A 14,251-nucleotide genomic window follows, 5' to 3' on the forward strand; every position below is an offset into this window, starting at 1 on the left:
AGACATCTCTGTCCCAAAGTTCTCTCTTACACCAGTGACAGTAGGTGAAATGTTATCCTGTTGTTTTGGAGTCATGCTCCTGGACTGTACAACTTCAGCTGGTGTAGACATCTGCATCTCAAATATCTCTCTTACACCAGTCATAGGTGTGGTAATATCCTGCTGCTGTTTTGGAGTCATGCTCGTGGTATTTTGGTCTCTGCCTGGTGTTGATTCCTGAGTCTCATACATTTGTTTTACACCAGTCAAAGGTGTTGAAAAGTAATGCTGCTGTTTGGAAGTCTTGCTCCTGGTCTGTCGACCTTCAACTGATGACATTTGCATCTCAAATGTCTGTTTCACAAAAGTCAATGGTGATGAGTCTTGTTGCTGTCTTGGAGTCATATTCTTGTTCTTTCGAACTTGGGCTGGTGTTGGTGTCTCAGGTTGTTGTTGTTGTTTTCTAATCCTGCTCCTGGTCGTTCGAACTTCGACTGGTGTTGACATTTCCCGTTGTTTTAGAGTCCCGCTAAAAGTCTGCAAAAATTCAGTTGATGTCAAAATATGTGTCTCAAACATGTCTTTCACGCCAGTTAAATGTGTTGACATCTCGTGCTGTTGTTTTGGAGTCTTGCTCCTGGTCTGTCTAATTTCAGAAGTTGGAGACATCTCAGTCTCAAAGTTCTCTCTTACACCAGTGACAGTAGGTGAAATGTTATCCTGTTGTTTTGGAGTCATGCTCCTGGTCTGTGTAATTTCAGAAGTTGGAGACATCTCTGTCCCAAAGTTCTCCCTTACACCAGTGACAGGAGTTGAAATGTTATCCTGCTGATTTGAAGTCATGCTCCAAGTCTTTCGTAATTCAGCTGATGGTGACATGTCAAGTTGCTGTTTTGGAGTCATGCTCATGATATTTTGGACTTCATCTGGTGTTGATATCTGAGTCTCAAACATCTGTTTTACACCCGTCAAAGGTGTTGAAAAGTAATGCTGTTGTTTTGGAGTCTTGCTGCTGGTATTTTCGACGTCATCTGGTGTCAAAAGTTGCATGTGATACATTTCTTTAACACCAGTCAAAGGAGTGCAAATGTCAAGCTGCTGTTTTGTGGTGATGCTCCTGGCAATTTCGACTTTTTCTGGTGTTGATACCTGAGTCTCATCCATTTGTTCTGCACTAGTCAAAGGGGTTGAAATGTTATCCGGCTGATTTGGAGTTATGGTCCTGGTCTGTCGACCTTCAGCTGGTGTCGACATCTGCATTTCAAATGTTTGTTTCACAAAAGTCAATGGTGATGAGTCTTGTTGCCGTCTTGGAGTCATATTCCTGTTCTTTTGAACTTGAGCTGGCGTTGGTGTCTCAGGATGGTGTTGTTGTTGTTGTTGTTTTCTTATCCTGCTCCTGGTTGTTCGAACTTCGACTGCTGTTGACATTTCCCGTTGTTTTGGTGTCCCGCTCATAGTCTGCGAAAAATCAGTTGGTGTCAAAATATGTGTTTCAAACATGTCTTTCACGCCAGTTAAATGTGTTGACATCTCGTGCTGTTGTTTTGGAGACTTGCTCCAGGTCTGACTAATTTCAGAAGTTGGAGACATCTCTGCCTCAAAGTTCTCTCTTACACTAGTGACAGGAGTTGAAATATTATCCTGTTGATTTGGAGTCATGCTCCTGGACTGTACAACTTCAGCTGGTGTAGACATCTGCATCTCAAATATCTCTCTTACACCAGTCATAGGTGTGGTAATATCCTGCTGCTGTTTTGGAGTCACGCTCGTGGTATTTTGGTCTCTGCCTGGTGTTGATTCCTGAGTCTCATACATTTGTTTGACACCAGTCAAAGGTGTTGAAAAGTCATGCTGCTGTTTGGGAGTCTTGCTCCTGGTCTGTCGACCTTCAGCTGATGACATTTGCATCTCAAATGTCTGTTTCACAAAAGTCAATGGTGATGAGTCTTGTTGCTGTCTTGGAGTCATGTTCTTGTTCTTTCGAACTTGGGCTAGTGTTGGTGTCTCAGGTTGTTGTTGTTTTCTAATCCTGCTCCTGGTCGTTCGAACTTCGACTGGTGTTGACATTTCCCGTTGTTTTGGAGTCCCGCTAAAAGTCTGCAAAAATTCAGTTGATGTCAAAATATGTGTCTCAAACATGTCTTTCATGCCAGTTAAATGTGTTGACATCTCGTGCTGTTGTTTTGGAGTCTTGCTCCTGGTCTGTCTAATTTCAGAAGTTGGAGACATCTCTGTCTCAAAGTTCTCCCTTACACCAGTGACAGGAGGTGAAATGTTATCCTGTTGTTTTGGAGTCATGCTCCTGGTCTGTCTAATTTCAGAAGTTGAAGACATCTCAGTCTCAAAGTTCTCTCTTACACCAGTGACAGGAGTTGAAATGTTATCCTGCTGATTTGAGGTCATGCTCCAAGTCTTTTGTAATTCAGCTGATGGTGACATGTCAAGTTGCTGTTTTGGAGTCATGCTCATGATATTTTGGACTTCATCTGGTGTTGATATCTGAGTCTCAAACATCTGTTTTACACCCGTCAAAGGTGTTGAAAAGTAATGCTGTTGTTTTGGAGTCTTGCTGCTGGTATTTTCGACGTCATCTGGTGTCAAAAGTTGCATGTGATACATTTCTTTAACACCAGTCAAAGGAGTGCAAATGTCAAGCTGCTGTTTTGTGGTGATGCTCCTGGCAATTTCGACTTTTTCTGGTGTTGATACCTGAGTCTCATCCATTTGTTCTGCACTAGTCAAAGGGGGTGAAATCTTATCCGGCTGATTTGGAGTTATGGTCCTGGTCTGTCGACCTTCAGCTGGTGTCGACATCTGCATTTCAAATGTCTGTTTCACAAAAGTCAATGGCGATGAGTCTTGTTGCCGTCTTGGAGTCATATGCCTGTTCTTTTGAACTTGAGCTGGTGTTGGTGTCTCAGGATGGTGTTGTTGTTGTTGTTTTCTTATCCTGCTCCTGGTTGTTCGAACTTCGACTGGTGTTGACATTTCCCGTTGTTTTGGTGTCCCGCTCATAGTCTGCGAAAAATCAGTTGGTGTCAAAATATGTGTTTCAAACATGTCTTTCACGCCAGTTAAATGTGTTGACATCTCGTGCTGTTGTTTTGGAGACTTGCTCCAGGTCTGACTAATTTCAGAAGTTGGAGACATCTCTGCCTCAAAGTTCTCTCTTACACCAGTGACAGGAGTTGAAATATTATCCTGTTGATTTGGAGTCATGCTCATGGTATTTTGAACTTCATCTGGTGTTGATATCTGAGTCTCACACATCTGTTTTACACCAGTCAAAGGTGTTGAAAAGTCATGCTGCTGTTTTGGAGTCATATTCCTGTTCTTTCGAACTTGCGCTGGTGTTGGTGTCTCTGGTTGTTGTTGTTGTTGTTGTTTTCTAATCCTGCTCCTGGTCGTTCGAACTTCGACTGGTGTTGACACTACCGGTTGTTTTGGAGTCCCACTCATAGTCTGCGAAAAATCAGTTCGTCTCAAAATATGCGTTTCAAACATGTCTTTCACACCAGTTAAATGTGTTGACATCTCGTGCTGTTGTTTTGGAGTCTTGTTCCTGGTCTGTCTAATTTCAGAAGTTGGAGACATCTCTGTCTCAAAGTTCTCTCTTACACCAGTGACAGGAGGTGAAATGTTATCCTGCTGTTTTGGAGTCTTGCTCCTGGACTGTACAACTTCAGATGGTGTAGACATCTGCATCTCAAATATCTCTCTTACACCAGTCATAGGTGTGGTAATATCCTGCTGCTGTTTTGGAGTTATGCTCGTGGTATTTTGGTCTCTGCCTGGTGTTGATTCCTGAGTCTCATACATTTGTTTGACACCAGTCAAAGGTGTTGAAAAGTCATGCTGCTGTTTGGGAGTCTTGCTCCTGGTCTGTCGACCTTCAGCTGATGACATTTGCATCTCAAATGTCTGTTTCACAAAAGTCAATGGTGATGAGTCTTGTTGCTGTCTTGGAGTCATATTCTTGTTCTTTCGAACTTGGGCTAGTGTTGGTGTCTCAGGTTGTTGTTGTTTTCTAATCCTGCTCCTGGTCGTTCGAACTTCGACTGGTGTTGACATTTCCCGTTGTTTTGGAGTCCCGCTAAAAGTCTGCAAAAATTCAGTTGATGTCAAAATATGTGTCTCAAACATGTCTTTCACGCCAGTTAAATGTGTTGACATCTCGTGCTGTTGTTTTGGAGTCTTGCTCCTGGTCTGTCTAATTTCAGAAGTTGGAGACATCTCTGTCTCAAAGTTCTCCCTTACACCAGTGACAGGAGGTGAAATGTTATCCTGCTGATTTGAGGTCATGCTCCAAGTCTTTTGTAATTCAGCTGATAGTGACATGTCAAGTTGCTGTTTTGGAGTCATGCTCATGGTATTTTGGACTTCATCTGGTGTTGATATCTGAGTCTCAAACATGTGTTTTACACCCGTCAAAGGTGTTGAAAAGTAATGCTGTTGTTTTGGAGTCTTGCTGCTGGTATTTTCGACTTCCTCTGGTGTTAAAAGTTGCATGTGATACATTTCTTTAACACCAGTCAAAGGAGTGCAAATGTCAAGCTGCTGTTTTGTGGTGATGCTCCTGGCAATTTCGACTTTTTCTGGTGTTGATACCTGAGTCTCATACATTTGTTCTGCACTAGTCAAAGGGGTTGAAATGTTATCCGGCTGATTTGGAGTTATGGTCCTGGTCTGTCGACCTTCAGCTGGTGTCGACATCTGCATTTCAAATGTCTGTTTCACAAAAGTCAATGGTGATGAGTCTTGTTGCCGTCTTGGAGTCATATTCCTGTTCTTTTGAACTTGAGCTGGTGTTGGTGTCTCAGGATGGTGTTGTTGTTGTTGTTTTCTAATCCCGCTCCTGGTCGTTCGAACTTCGACTGGTGTTGACATTACCGGTTGTTTTGGAGTCCCACTCATAGTCTGCGAAAAAGCAGTTCGTGTCAAAATATGCGTTTCAAACATATTTTTCACACCAGTTAAATGTGTTGACATCTCGTGCTGTTGTTTTGGAGTCTTGTTCCTGGTCTGTCTAATTTCAGAAGTTGGAGACATCTCTGTCCCAAAGTTCTCTCTTACACCAGTGACAGTAGGTGAAATGTTATCCTGTTGTTTTGGAGTCTTGCTCCTGGTCTGTGTAATTTCAGAAGTTGGAGACATCTCTGTCCCAAAGTTCTCCCTTACACCAGTGACAGGAGTTGAAATGTTATCCTGCTGATTTGAAGTCATGCTCCAAGTCTTTCGTGATTCAGCTGATGGTGACATGTCAAGTTGCTGTTTTGGAGTCATGCTCATGGTATTTTGGACTTCATCTGGTGTTGATATCTGAGTCTCATACATCTGTTTTACACCAGTCAAAGGTGTTGAAAAGTCATGCTGCTGTTTTGGAGTCTTGCTGCTGGTATTTTCGACTTCCTCTGGTGTTAAAAGTTGCATGTGATACATTTCTTTAACACCAGTCAAAGGAGTGCAAATGTCAAGCTGCTGTTTTGTGGTGATGCTCCTGGCAATTTCGACTTTTTCTGGTGTTGATACCTGAGTCTCATACATTTGTTCTGCACTAGTCAAAGGGGTTGAAACGTTATCCGGCTGATTTGGAGTTATGGTCCTGGTCTGTCGACCTTCAGCTGGTGTCGACATCTGCATCTCAAATGTCTGTTTCACAAAAGTCAATGGTGATGAGTCTTCTTGCCGTCTTGGAGTCATATTCCTGTTCTTTTGAACTTGAGCTGGTGTTGGTGTCTCAGGATGGTGTTGTTGTTGTTGTTGTTGTTGTTTTCTAATCCTGCTCCTGGTTGTTCGAACTTCGACTGGTGTTGACATTTCCCGTTGTTTTGGTGTCCCGCTCATAGTCTGCGAAAAATCAGTTGGGGTCAAAATATGTGTTTCAAGCATGTCTTTCACGCCAGTTAAATGTGCTGACATCTCGTGCTGTTGTTTTGGAGACTTGCTCCAGGTCTGACTAATTTCAGAAGTTGGAGACATCTCTGTCTCAAAGTTCTCTCTTACACCAGTGACAGGAGGTGAAATGTCATCCTGTTGTTTTGGAGTCATGCTCCTGGTCTGTCTAATTTCAGAAGTTGAAGACATCTGTGTCTCAAATATCTTTCGTACACCAGTGACAGGAGTCGAAATGTTATCCTGCTGATTTGGAGTCATTGTCCTAGTCTTTTGAAATTCAGCTGGTGGTGACATGTCAAGCTGCTGTTTTCGAGTCATGATCATGTTATTTTGAAATTCATCTGGTGTTGATACCTGGGTCTCATACATTTGTTTTACACCAGTCAAAGGTGTTGAAAAGTCATGCTGCTGTTTGGGAGTAATGCCCTCGGTCTTTCGGACTTCAGCTAGTGGTGATAGATCACATTGCCGTTCTGGAGATGTGCACGTGGTCTGACAAAAATCACTTGGAGACATCTCTGTCTCAAAGTTCTCTCTTGCACCAGTGACAGGAGGTGAAATGTTATCCTGCTGCTTTGGAGTCTTGCTCCTCGTCTGTCTAATTTCAGAAGTTGGAGACATCTCTGTCTCAAAGATCTCTCTTACACCAGTGACAGGAGTTGAAATGTTATCCTGCTGTTTTGGAGTCATGCTCCTGGACTGTACAACTTCAGCTGGTGTAGACATCTGCATCTCAAATATCTCTCTTACACCAGTCATAGGTGTGGTAATATCCTGCTGCTGTTTTGGAGTCATGCTCATGGTAGTTTGGTCTCTGCCTGGTGTTGATTCCTCAGTCTCATACATTTGTTTTACACCAGTCAAAGGTGTTGAAAATTCATGCTGCTGTTTGGGAGTCTTGCTCCTGGTCTGTCGACCTTCAGCTGATGTTGACATTTGCATCTCAAATGTCTTTTTCACAAAAGTCAATGGTGATGAGTCTTGTTGCTGTCTTGGAGTCATATTCTTGTCCTTTCGAACTTGGGCTGGTGTTGGTGTCTCAAGTTGTTGTTGTTTTCTAATCCTGCTCCTGGTCGTTCGAACTTCGACTGGTGTTGACATTTCCCGTTGTTTTGGAGTCCCGCTAAAAGTCTGCGAAAAATCAGTTGGTGTCAAAATATGCGTTTCAAACATATTTTTCACACCAGTTAAATGTGTTGACATCTCGTGCTGTTGTTTTGGAGTCTTGCTCCTGGTCTGTCCAATTTCAGAAGATGGCGACCACTCTGTCTCAAAGTTCTCTCTTATACGAATGACAGGAGGTGAAATGTTATCCGTTTGTTTTGGAGTCATGTTCCTGGTCTGTCTAATTTCAGAAGTTGGAGACATCTCTGTCCCAAAGTTCTCTCTTACACCAGTGACAGTAGGTGAAATGTTATCCTGTTGTTTTGGAGTCTTGCTCCTGGTCTGTCCAATTTCAGAAGTTGGAGACATCTCTGTCCCAAAGTTCTCCCTTACACCAGTGACAGGAGTTGAAATGTTATCCTGCTGATTTGAAGTCATGCTCCAAGTCTTTCGTAATTCAGCTGATGGTGACATGTCAAGTTGCTGTTTTGGAGTCATGCTCATGGTATTTTGGACTTCATCTGGTGTTGATATCTGAGTCTCAAACATCTGTTTTACACCCGTCAAAGGTGTTGAAAAGTAATGCTGCTGTTTTGGAGTCTTGCTGCTGGTATTTTCGACTTCCTCTGGTGTTAAAAGTTGCATGTGATACATTTCTTTAACACCAGTCAAAGGAGTGCAAATGTCAAGCTGCTGTTTTGTGGTGATGCTCCTGGCAATTTCGACTTTTTCTGGTGTTGATACCTGAGTCTCATACATTTGTTCTGCACTAGTCAAAGGGGTTGAAATGTTATCCGGCTGATTTGGAGTTATGGTCCTGGTCTGTCGACCTTCAGCTGGTGTCGACATCTGCATCTCAAATGTCTGTTTCACAAAAGTCAATGGTGATGAGTCTTCTTGCCGTCTTGGAGTCATATTCCTGTTCTTTTGAACTTGAGCTGGTGTTGGTGTCTCAGGATGGTGTTGTTGTTGTTGTTGTTGTTGTTCTTTTCTAATCCTGCTCCTGGTTGTTCGAACTTCGACTGGTGTTGACATTTCCTGTTGTTTTGGTGTCCCGCTCATAGTCTGCGAAAAATCAGTTGGTGTCAAAATATGTGTTTCAAACATGTCTTTCACGCCAGTTAAATGTGTTGACATCTCGTGCTGTTGTTTTGGAGACTTGCTCCAGGTCTGACCAATTTCAGAAGTTGGAGACATCTCTGTCTCAAAGTTCTCTCTTACACCAGTGACAGGAGGTGAAATGTTATCCTGTTGTTTTGGAGTCATGCTCCTGGTCTGTCTAATTTCAGAAGTTGAAGACATCTGTGTCTCAAATATCTTTCTTACACCAGTGACAGGAGTCGAAATGTTATCCTGCTGATTTGGAGTCATTGTCCTAGTCTTTTGAAATTCAGCTGGTGGTGACATGTCAAGCTGCTGTTTTCGAGTCATGATCATGTTATTTTGAAATTCATCTGGTGTTGATACCTGAGTCTCATACATTTGTTTTACACCAGTCAAAGGTGTTGAAAAGTCATGCTGCTGTTTGGGAGTCATGCTCTTGGTCTTTCGGACTTCAGCTAGTGGTGATAGATCACATTGCCGTTCTGGAGTTGTGCACGTGGTCTGACAAAAATCACTTGGAGACATCTCTGTCTCAAAGTTCTCTCTTGGACCAGTGACAGGAGGTGAAATGTTATCCTGCTGCTTTGGAGTCTTGCTCCTCGTCTGTCTAATTTCAGAAGTTGGAGACATCTCTGTCTCAAAGATCTCTCTTACACCAGTGACAGGAGTTGAAATGTTATCTTGCTGCTTTGGAGTCTTGCTCCTCGTCTGTCTAATTTCAGAAGTTGGAGACATCTCTGTCTCAAAGATCTCTCTTACACCAGTGACAGGAGTTGAAATGTTATCTTGCTGTATCGGAGTCGTGCTCCAGGTATGCTGAACTTCATGTGATGTTACATTCTGCATGTCATCCATTTCTTTTGCATCAATCAAAGGTGTTGAGTGACGCTGCTGTTTTGGACTCATGCCCTTGGTCTTTCCAACTTTGGGCAGTGGTGACATCTCATTTTGCTGTTTTGGACCCATGCTCCTCGTCTTTCGACCTTTGGCTGGTGGTGACATGTCACGTTGCTGTTTTGGACTCATGCTTCTGGTCTTTCGACTTTCGGCTGGAGGTGACATGCCACATTGCTGTTTTGGAGTTATTCTCCTGGTCTTTCCAACTTCGGCTGTTGGTGACAAGTCACATTGCCGTTTTTGAATCGTGGTTATAGTCTGACAAAGATGAGCTGGGATTGACTTTTGCATGTCAGTGCTCTCTTTCCCATTAATCAAAGGTGTTGATATTTCACGTTGCTGTGTCCGAGTCCTGCTCCCTTTCTTTCGTACTTCAGCTGGTGTTGACGTTTCCAGTTGTTTTGGACTCACGCTGTTAGTCTGAGACAAATCAGATGGCATCAAAATCTGTGTTTCAAAGATGTCTTTCACACCAGTTAAAGGTGTTGTCATCTCGTGATGTTGCTTTGGAATCATCATTCTGGTCTTTTGAACTTCAGCTGATGTTTGTATCTCACATGGTTTTGAAATTATGTTTAATGTCTGACAAACCTCAGCTGGTGTAGACACACCAGCTTGGCGAATAGGTCGCTGGGTGTCGGAATGACAGCCGGCTGCACAATTCATATCGACGCCATATACTTCGCTAACAATGCCCGATTGTTTGTTGAGATCTGGCTCTGCCCCACAATCTAACCCTGTGGTATCTACCACTGCAGCTTTCGAGCTACTGAAGGTATCAAAGCCAACTTGGGGATCAAGGTTGTGAGACTTGTAATTAGGAGAGTCAAGATTCATGTTGGCCTTGGGTGAGTGTGCAACTGAGCTGGTATGCAAGGCCTCAGACCTGAAGTTCATGCATGGAGACTTTGAGGTTTGAAATTGGCTACCAGTGACCATACGTGCTGATGATGAACATAATTGAGCCTCAGAGCATTGGGGTGCAGTTGATATGAATTCTTGTAACAGCGAATCTGAAGAAGGTGTTGGAGGTTGTAATGAATGAGTCACGGATAGCTCCATGAGAGATGGTGAGGAGTCAAATGAATGCAACTTAGCAGTCAATTTTGATCTGCGGCGAGTTTTGAGTGGTGGTAGTTTATTTTCTCCAGGATAAGCAGAGTTTTTGGGTCGCGGAGTATCAGGATGACGACCAGACTTGGCACTCCCACTACCTCCAAGATCAGCCATAGTAAATATTGAAGTAGTAGTGTGGACATCAACTTGAAACATAAAACTATTCTCTCCGATGTCTGTCCTGTATGTCTTGGTCTCATTTCTCTGGTTTTGTAAGGAACTCGATGAACTACAGTTAGTTCTTTTAGGTGGATTGTTTCTAGGTGATTGGAAGATTGTGGGCGTCTTCGGTAATGATGATCGGCTTGGCGAAGATGTGAAATTTGCATTCGGTTGAGCAGGGCAACGTGAAGACTTCAGGGACTGTTTCCAGTCATCAGATTTTGGTGGGCCATCTTCACAGTTCTGTGGAGGGGGGAGGGAAGGCACAGTGCAAATGCATCAGTTTGCACCAACAACAACAAAAAAGAGCAAACAGGGAATATCTACAATTTACAAAAACAAAATGCCACAATGGACTCCTTCCATTGCCCCCACCCCTCAATCCATACAGCATTCCCCCAAATAATCTCCAATCCCTCTTTTATTCCAACTCCAGTCTGACTACCTCCACCACGGAAGGTGGATGGAGGTTATGTTTTCACCCCTGTCTGTTTGTGAACAAGATATCTCAAAAAGTTGGAGACGGAGTCAGACGAAATTTGGCAGAGAGGTAGCCATGTGACAAGGACAAAATTATTAGATTTTGGTGAAGATGCGGATTCGGATGCGGCTAGTAAATTTTTAAAGTGATTCTTCACCATTCGGAGATCGGGCCAAAGACGATATACAGCAAGATATCTCAAAACGTTGTGGATGGATTTGGACGAAACCTGGTGGACCGTTTGTGTGTGTGACAAGGACAAATAGATTCGATTTTGGTAAAGATCTGAATATGGATTCTGATACGAGAATTATTCAATGTTTAAGTGATTCTTCACAATTGAGAGATCGAGCGAAAAGCGATATATAACATGATATTAAAAAAAGTTATGGACGAGTTATGATTAAACTTGGTGGATGAGTTGTTTTGGTGACAAGAACAAGCCGATTAGATTTTGGTTCAGGTCCAAATCCAGATCCGGCCTATCAGTGGATACAAAACAAACTTCAGTCTTGAGTGTCGTTCCAGTTTTATCTGTGATCGTGAAATTAATGAAAAGAAAGTGCATTGGGAAGATTAAATAACAATCGGTTACTTGATTTTTAAAAAGTAATCTCAAACACGTGGATGAGTTTGTTAACGTGTACATTTCTTACATGCAGGAGCATGCCATTAGGAGATGCGAGTGAACTTCCACAGGAATGGCAAGAACCCTTTTTAGACAATGTAGAGTGTACCTTACAAATATTATGTTCAAAACAGAGTAACTGACAAATTAATACAGCACGTTGCATTTGAACTTGGTTTCCCACATTTGAACTTGGAAAGACATTTGAGATGCAGATGTCGACACCACCATGTCCAACACTATGCAAACCCTCTTTTCACCACCCATTTGACCCTTGATTGAGTCCCTTTGATATTTGACCAATGCACGACACTTTGGAGACAAAAAACTTTGTTTTTTCTTTTCTTTTAAATCACCTATAACCTTCCCGTAAACACCCCGAATACAACCACCAGTTTTCAAGTCATTGCGCCCATGTTTTAGGAGTACATATAAGTAAAACAAAGCATGATAATTCCCCCACGTTGGTTGTGATGTCTGTGGTTTTCATGTAGGGAATTGGAGTATTTTATTATGACTTGCAATACTTTCTCCCAATGGGAACGGCGCTACACGATACACATTTACATGGAGAATTTGCATCGTGCCCCTCCCCCACCCTGAACCCCCAAGGTTATTAATTTATTTATCGTCTAAAACCTCTCGTAAACACCAATAGTTATTCTTCCTCTCTTCCCTTTATAAGGGGTGAGACAACTACACACCAAAAGTACAACCACTCATTTTCAACTCATTACGCTCAGCAGTGCAGGAATGGATAAAGATCGAACAAACAAACAAATAGGCACTTCTCAAATTATATATGGTACGATATCCATGGATAAAAGACGTGCTTATGGGCATTGAAGTTTAAAATTCTCCAACATGTGCACACAAGCAATAAATGAAAGGGTTTGAAATTATTTTTCAAAAATAAAACGGAATGTATGCAATAAACAGACAATGACCAAGTGTGTCCGTAACATCACTTTTAACTGCCCAACAATGTTTGCTGTCACACATGAATATGTGACAAATATGACCACACTACTATTTACACAAGAATGTTTTGGGGAATTCTGAATCATTTCCCATACAGTCGAGAGGTGTTATCTTGTGATTTTCATCTCTTCGTATCGCTCAAAGAACAGTGGTTGGCATGAGATTTATTAATCATGAAGACTACGCCTGTGTTATTAGATGGCTTTGTACTTAACTGAGATTTATATGCAAATGGCATCTAGCTATTGTCAAATTGATGGAACAATGTGTATTCAGTTATCAGGGGAATACCTTAGTTAAGAAAAATGGGAAGTTTCAACCTCCCCAACTCTGGTATTGTAGAATAAGTCCACATCAACCTTGAAGAACCCTTCAATATAAAGTTGGTGTAAATGACAAAGTCACAAAAAGTGCAGTATTAAAACCCCATCCTCAAAATTTTAAATTAACCTACCGTGAAAGGTTCGGCCAAAGTAGGAAATTTTAGCAGGCCGCGACGGACCATGCCAGAAAGTGAAACAGCGCGGTTGTGACGAGGTGAAGGGACAGGTGATGATCCACGGTGGATCGGAGAGTGAGGTGGCAGCCTCCTGTCAAACAATTCTGGGCTGAGGTTGGCCCCAAATGTCACACGCTTTCTCTTTATTGGATGAAGGATGGAAGCAGGACTTGATTTTCGTGACTTGCGCTTCTTTCCAGAACCTGGGGAAGAAAAGGTTAGGATGAAGTCTTTGGATATAAGAGGAAAAGAAGTGTGGTGACTAAAGAAGTTTGGAAAGTCTCATTACTCGAGATTGAACATGTCAGATAAAAAGCACCCGTGAAAGAATCAAAATGACAATTTCCATTACTATTATTCCACAATCTTATCATAGAGTAAAAATATTTCGTATGGACATTGAGTGAGGGAGAAAACACAAAAGGAGGTCCTCCGCATATTGCACACACGAAAATGTTAAATTTTGACCTGCTGCATACACAAGACTCATCCAAGATCAACATCCCTCTCCCCACCCTCCCACTTCCCCCCCTTTGATCCACCCCATTCGTCTTCCCAAACACTGTCCTCCTCCTTTTACCGATATGTAGGCATACTGGGAGATTGGTGGTGGAATAAATAAAAAAAACGATATATAGCACAATATCTCAAAGTTGTGGACGGGTTCCAATGCAGCTTGGTGGAGAGGTTGTTTGTGTGATGAGGATGAAATGATTTGATTTTGGTTAAAGATCCAAATACAATATCTTTTTTTAATTTCCAAGTGTTTCCTAACCACTGAGTGACAGGCACAAAAACGGTGTATAGCATGATATTTCAAAAAGTTGTGAACGGCTTTCAACAAAACAAGGTCGACGAGTTGGTGAGGTGACAAGAACAAGCAATTAGATTTTGGTTCAGGCCTGCATTTAGATCTGGCCTATCAGTGGGATACAAAACATAAACTGGCCAGCCGTTATATTCATGTGTTCAGTGGAAATATATTCATAAAATATAAATATAATGTTCGTTATAGTCAGTGGAAATATAGCCTAGCAGTTATATGCACTCTACCAAGTGCCGTTCTAGTTTTTAACTGTTTTTTCCTGACTTGTTTAACTCTCTTTCCTGATCAGGATGCCGATTTAAATGGTAAATTATTTTGAGCAACGTTTACATGGGGAACCCCCCCGCCCCCCAAACCCTACTACCTCAACGATAAATCTCATACATATCCCATTCAATATTCCCGTCCCTTACGTCTCCACTACCCGGTTGTCCTTCACTCTTAGAGTCATCTATTTATTTTGTACGCCAACATGGGAGAATTTTTCTTTCCCCTCTCCTTTCTCTGCTCCTTCCTTTCTATTCAACCCCCATAATCCTACATCCTCCCAATCCTCCATCCCTTCTCTCCCAAACT

At 42.3% G+C, this 14,251-nt stretch overlaps 1 protein-coding gene across 1 annotated transcript in view; it reads right to left on the reverse strand.

Moving 5' to 3' along the window:
* Positions 1-30: 30 nt before the first annotated feature.
* Positions 31-14,251, reverse strand: part of LOC144892097 (uncharacterized) — a gene marked incomplete at its 3' end in the record, with an annotated part of 40,051 nt that continues 25,830 nt past the window's right edge. The window contains exons 10-11 of the mRNA XM_078777275.1: positions 12,805-13,052; positions 31-10,503 (exon numbers count right to left, since the gene is read on the reverse strand). Of these exons, the coding sequence (XP_078633401.1) occupies positions 31-10,503; positions 12,805-13,052 (10,721 nt within the window). The remainder of the gene's footprint in view (positions 10,504-12,804; positions 13,053-14,251) is intronic.

Source organism: Myxine glutinosa, chromosome 1 (genome assembly GCF_964187855.1).
Source record: "Myxine glutinosa chromosome 1, kmMyxGlut1.1, whole genome shotgun sequence".
NCBI lineage: Eukaryota > Metazoa > Chordata > Myxini > Myxiniformes > Myxinidae > Myxine > Myxine glutinosa.